Genomic DNA, 6,000 nt, shown 5'->3' with positions numbered 1-6,000 from the left:
CGGGGCTCTCGCGGCTTCCCCTTTCCTCCCCGCTTCCCGGGCGTGCGGGGAAGTGACCCGCCCTCCCCCGGGGAGAGGAGGAATAGGATAGCCCGGGGCGCACCGAAACCGAGAGCGGGAGAGCCGGAGCGGGCGCCGCGCTGGTTATTGTGTGAGCGAGTGAGTGTGTCCGCGCGTGTTTGTATGTGCGCGTGCGAGGCAGCGTCTGTCTCGGGGAGCGCTCCGGGGAGGTCCTGGCCCTAGGGGGCGGAGCGCAGGGGGCAGAGGCCCCGGCTCGCTGCCGGGGCAGAGTCCCGCGGAGCCCGATCCCTGCTGGGGGCTGGCGGTGCGGGGCGCCTGGCGGCGAGGCGGACGCTCTGAAGGGAGGCCGGGCTGCCCTCGGCGGGCGGCGGCCCCTGCCCCGAGGTGTCGGCCTCGGCGGCGCAGCTCGCTTCTGCCCCTGCCCGCGGACCCTCGGAGGAGAGGCTCGGCCGAGGAGCTCCGGCGCACCGCGGAGCCAGCCCACCCCGCCCACCCCGTCGGACTGGGGTCCGCAGCCGCGGAGCGAGGTCCCCCGCGCTGCTCCGCCGGCAGGCGTCGGCTGTGTCGGGAGCGCGCCCGCCTGCCTCCCAGCTGCCCGGGTCGGGGCCCGAGAGGCGCGCACCATGAGCGGCGGCGAAGTGGTCTGCTCGGGATGGCTCCGCAAGTCCCCCCCGGAGAAGAAGTTGAAGCGTTATGTAAGTAGAGCTTCGGCCCGGGCTCCAGGGGTCCAAGGGCCTCGGCGCCGGCACCCTTCCCGGGCCGGCCAGCCGGCGGCTGCAGCCGGACGCGCGCGGGGCTGGGTGGTCCCCATCTCCTGCCCCGGCGCCTCTGGGACCGAGTTTGCACACTCACGCCCTGGCCTCCACTTTGCCGGGGAACTTTCTTCGTCCAGATTCCAGACGCCTGCTCTGCGGGCCTCGTCGGCCCAGGAGAGGGCCCGGGATTTCCAGCTCGATACTCGCTGAATTTTATGACTTCTTCCAGCAGGGCTGGGAGAGGAGCGTTCTCCTTCCCGTGGATCTGCAGCTAATCGCGGGGGGACTGCGGGGCACCGACTTTCCCGCACTGAGAAACCCGCCGAGGTCGTGGAGGTCCCCGGTCCGCACACCCGCCTGCTTTCTCCTGCTGTGGGTTACGGGAAGCAGGCTGTGGATCTGGGAAGTTGGCATTAGACACAAGTATCTCAAACCCGCAAAAAGAGAAGAATGAGAAGTTAATACACGCCCTGCCGTTTGCTTAGCAGGGTTCACATTTTCGCGGTTTTGAATCCAGTGACATTGGAGTTTGGCCCGAGAGCCATGGCAGTTGGCTGCGAGAGGGAGGCGCTGGGGGGAGCCTAGTGGCTGGTGTTAGGGCGCCTTGGACACGCTGTCAAGCCCCACAGGAGGGGACAGCTGAGGCTCGTAAGGATTTCTGTGGGTTTTTTCCCCCAAGCCACCGGAGTGGCTTAAATAGTATTTGTGTAATTGGTACAAGATGCCGGTTATGTGTTAAACCGTCTTAGCTGTTAGGGAAAATATTGCTTGGCAGAACTAACCTTACTTTGGTGGAAATCTGTGCCTTCTTCTGGGGTCTGGGATCTGATCCGCTTCTCCCTCATTGTTTCTTTGGTCATTGCGCCCCTGCAGAGGAAAGAAGTGACACTTTTGCCCTGGCAGATGGAGCAACTTTTTCTAGTAAGATATATTTCAAAAGCAAAATTTACGCCCCCTTAAATATAAATTTACTTTCCAAGGGGCCAGCACTTCTAAAGGAACCTGTTTCTTGTTGAAAGATACCTACACCACGTATCAGAATGAAGTTAACCCTTTCAGTCTCTGCTTGCACGGAGTGAAGTGCAATACTTAGCTTCACTGATAACTGACCAATGAGTTTTACTCTCTGCCAGAATTTGTTATAGACAAGTAATTCTCATTTAAGGATTTGATGTCATAAATCCTAAGAAAATTCTCCAGATATTTTGAGTCCTTCTAAATTCTGTCTCTCCACCTATCACAGTTTGCCTTAATATCCTGGTAGAGATGCTAACTTTATTCTAAAACTTTGGGAGAGGAAGTGGGTTTTTTTTTGGTTTTTTTTTTTTTTTTTTTTTTAGCTCTTAGAAGGATGTATGTGTGCAAGAAGAGGGAGTAGAGAGATAAAGAAGTGTATTTGTTTTGAGGAGGCATATTTAGGAAATACCTAAACCTAAGTGATTGGGTTCTTCGAGGAACTAAGGAACATACATTTATTGAAACTGGTAATAATAATAGAAGTTTAATGCATTCTTTCACATGGTTGGTCTATAGTGCTCTCAAAAGATGCTGCACACTAGAGTAGGCACCATAAGATTAGGAAACACAGTAGGAAAAAAGCCCTGCCTTTTGGACTTGAAATTGAATATAATATAAGCCAGGAATAAAATCAGCCAAAAGCTTATGTCTTAACAAGGACCCAAAATAAGGAAAGTCCAAAAATTTTAAAAGTTATTTCATTTGATCATTCCAACAGATTTATGAGGTAGCTCTATTTCTGTTTTACAGATAAGAAAAGAGTCTACATGACCACAATGTGCTGGAGGCAGAATTTGAACCAGGATCTGCCTGACTGACTGGGCTATAAAAGGTTAATTCAGACTAGACCATCTCTAAAGGTCCTTTCAGATTATAATTTTCTAGGAGTCTATATGAATATTAGTTCAGAATGCAAGGAAGAGTTTGGGTGTGGAATAAACAGGCATTGCTAAAGAAACATAAGACCCTGCAAGTTGCTTTCAGAGTCTAAGGGAAGATGAGACAAGTATATGAAAAAGTGAGCCGACCATGCAGCCTGGTTTTTGACTGCTCCCAAGCTGGGTGCTGTGGGTTTTGTAAATATATGTTTTGAGGAACAAATTCCGTGTAGTCTGAATTCATGGGAGAGGCAGTGGGCTCCCTAAATTGTATCATCAACTGGGGGAAGAATCTGCCTAACAGCTGGAGGGAGGCTGAGTTTTTCTTGTCTGGAGGAATACTATGGTTTTCTCTACACACTAGTGGGGTACATGGGGATGACCCAGGAAGACAGTGGGCATGGTGGCAGTCAGAATCGAGATGTCCAAGAGGGTGACTTAGGTGAAGCTTGAGTGTATTTTAGCTGTCAAGTTGGTTGCCCAGAAGATTTTGAAAGTCCCAGATTATTGATCTTTTGGCTTTTGTATCTAGTTTTGATTACTTTTGCTAAAGCAGCTTTGACCCTCAAAGATATAGGCATGTATTTATGCATTTCCTATGTTTTTTTTTTCTTTTCATGTAAAAATCTTTCTTTTCTGGATTGAAGGAAACTTTATCGGCCACTGAACAGGCAAGACATTGCTTGATAATGGTTTGTGGTTTTTTTTTTTACTCCTCACCCAAGGATATGATTTTTAGAGAGAGAGGAACAGGGAGAGAGAGAGATTGCCTACTGCCCACATGCTGACCTCGGATCGAATCCACAACCTAGGTATGTGCCCTGATCAGGAATTGAATCTGCAGCCTTTTTGTGTCCAGGGCGATTCTCCAACCAACTGAGCCACCCAACCAGGGCTTGATAATGGTTTTTAATGACTAGATTTGTTAAATTGTTAAATGAGATTTCAGGGAGTTTGAGCATTGATTCTGTTGGGAAACATTTGGCCCATGGGACTTTGACAGTTGTCTCTCTCTTTACAATATTTATAGGGTCGTCCCAACATTGATTAAGATGATCTGTAAGGGCTTTTAAGTGACAAAAGATTGTTTCAGTTTTATTTTTAAAGTCATCTCAAGTTATGGCCCCAATGCATTCCATTTACAACTCCATTTTATGTTCACTGCTGACAGTCAATTTAAGCAGCATTGTTTTTGCTTGTTGGTGTGTTCCTCCCGTAAGGAAGCTTTTCTTGAGTTTCCGAAACTGAGTGAAAGTGGCATAAAAGAGAGTGAGAGAAGGAAAGCCTGGAGTAGTTGGTGGGTTTTCTAGCCTTTTTATCTCTTTGTAACTTTTTCTGTATTTATTTGCAAAAGGGTGAGAACCTCTTGTATGTGTTACATTCTCTGTGAATTTTTTATTTTCTATTTCTCACCCTAGGATATTTTTCTGTTTATCATCAGATAGAGTGGGAGTGAGGGAGAGAGAGAGAGAGACAGAGAGAAACATTGATGTGTTGACTGGTTGCTTCCCGCATGACCCGACCAGGGACGAACTGCAACTGAGTTATGTGCCCTTGACCGGAACTGAACTCTCGACTCATTGGTCCGCGGGCCGATGCTCTAACCACTGAGCTAAACCAGCCAGGGCTCTCTGTGACTTTTTTAAAGTCTAGTTAAAATGGAGGTGAAATTTTATGTGCTTGCTTTCTGTTTTGCTGCCACTATGTTGTAGTTTTGGTCCTGTGTCATATATTAAACAGCTGCCTTTTTACTTCTAAGGATCCAAATGGAATCATGTACAGATCACCACCACTAAGGGATACAAAAACAAACTCTCAGTAGTATGCACGTCACCAGATGCGCTCAGATTTTTAAAGAGTTATTTAAAGAAAAATCAGCCATTTGAAATAATGGTGGAATTTTCATCAGAACTTGAAATTTTAGCTGAGATAACATGTAAGTCTGGAAACAAAGGGTTGATTCAGGCCAGCTGGCTGCCACTATATCTCTGCAGGAGGGACTTCCCTCTGGCCTGCCTCAAGCCTGGACACCAAGTTGGGGCCCCTCCGTAGCCCTGCTGTCAGCACTGGGCAGGCGTGCAGTCTCAGCAGGAGAACCTGCTTCGGAGACCAGGGCAAGGTGGCCTGTTAGCTGCCAGCCAGCCTGGGAGCGAGAACTCAGCCAGCTCTCGGGTATATAATATGCACCCAGCTTGGGATCTGCTGTTCAGCTGTCAGTTAAGATGATGGTTCTTGTCTGGACTTCCAGAACACACCCTCAGTTCTGGAAATGGGCCTAGAAATAGAAATAGCCTGGTCTTCTGGGTGGGCACCTGACGTCTTACATGGAATGGGGCACAGGCAGCCAGAGCAGCAACATCTCCTTGGTTCAAGGACAACCTGGGATCTGTGCTAAGCATGAAGTCTCTGCTCAGTATTGTCACTACATCAAAGATGTCTGGAAGCTCTTTCTGCCCCTTTTGGCAAGTTACCAGAAGCAATCAATGAATTCTGAAGCTTTTGCTTACAGTGACTGAAGTGGCAAAATTACTCCGTTGAAGAAAAATGTTTCCTTTGCAATCCTCATGTTAGTAAACCTTCTATTCAAATTCCACATGTTTTCTTTTTACCTTTTCCAGTGTGGCAAGAACATGGTTTCTGTGAACAAAGATCATCAACTAACAATTGTATTTAGCCTTTATGATAGTTAATGATAGCTAATTCTTTCCTTATGCCTGGGCTTAATGATGAGTACAAAACACTCCATGTAAACCTTGCTGAGATCCTAAGTCTGCATGTCTTTGGGGCTCAGAATTACTGTTAGGAAGGTATATTTGTTTGGAGGGTTGTTTTAGAGTTCTGTTCTAAAAATTTGTTTTTAAGTTTCTTTAAAAAGATCATCTTTGAACAAAATATAATACGGCAAGAGACTTAGATTATCTGGTTGACAGCTGAATTGGTTATTTCATTGTGTTTTGTCATCATAAGTCTGCTTTAAAAATATAAAAGAAATATAATGATAAAGCACGTTTTAAGACTAAATAAAATTCCATATTTTGGAGTCAACATAAAACATGTAGATAAGGCCCTGGCCTGTGTGGCTGAGCTGGTTGGAGCATTTTCCCTGATGACAAAGGATCACGGGTTCTGTCCTTGGTCTGAGTGTGTAAGGGATGCAGCCCATTCATATTTCTCTCTCTCTCTTCCTTTCTCTCTCTGTAAAAGAAATAAAAACATATCCTTAGGTGAGGATTAAAAAATGTAGATAAGCTCTTGATAAGTTGCAGATTGAGGAATTTTCAGAGGTGATAGATTCAAAACATTAAGTGCCTGCTCTGATTTTCTCACAG

General features: G+C 47.1%; 1 protein-coding gene across 4 annotated transcripts in view; it reads left to right on the top strand.

Annotated features, from left to right (window-relative positions):
* Positions 1–593: 593 nt before the first annotated feature.
* Positions 594–6,000, top strand: part of GAB1 (GRB2 associated binding protein 1) — a 123,852-nt gene continuing 118,445 nt past the window's right edge. For all 4 annotated transcript variants that reach the window (XM_036240977.1, XM_036240975.1, XM_036240976.1 and 1 more), the window contains exon 1: positions 594–716. In XM_036240977.1, the coding sequence (XP_036096870.1) occupies positions 645–716 (72 nt within the window). In that variant the 5' untranslated portion in view covers positions 594–644. The remainder of the gene's footprint in view (positions 717–6,000) is intronic.

This window comes from Molossus molossus, unplaced genomic scaffold (genome assembly GCF_014108415.1).
Source record: "Molossus molossus isolate mMolMol1 unplaced genomic scaffold, mMolMol1.p scaffold_m16_p_4, whole genome shotgun sequence".
Lineage (NCBI taxonomy): Eukaryota > Metazoa > Chordata > Mammalia > Chiroptera > Molossidae > Molossus > Molossus molossus.
The sequence above is the reverse complement of the archived record's forward strand: the minus strand, read 5'-3'. Positions and strand labels throughout refer to the sequence as shown.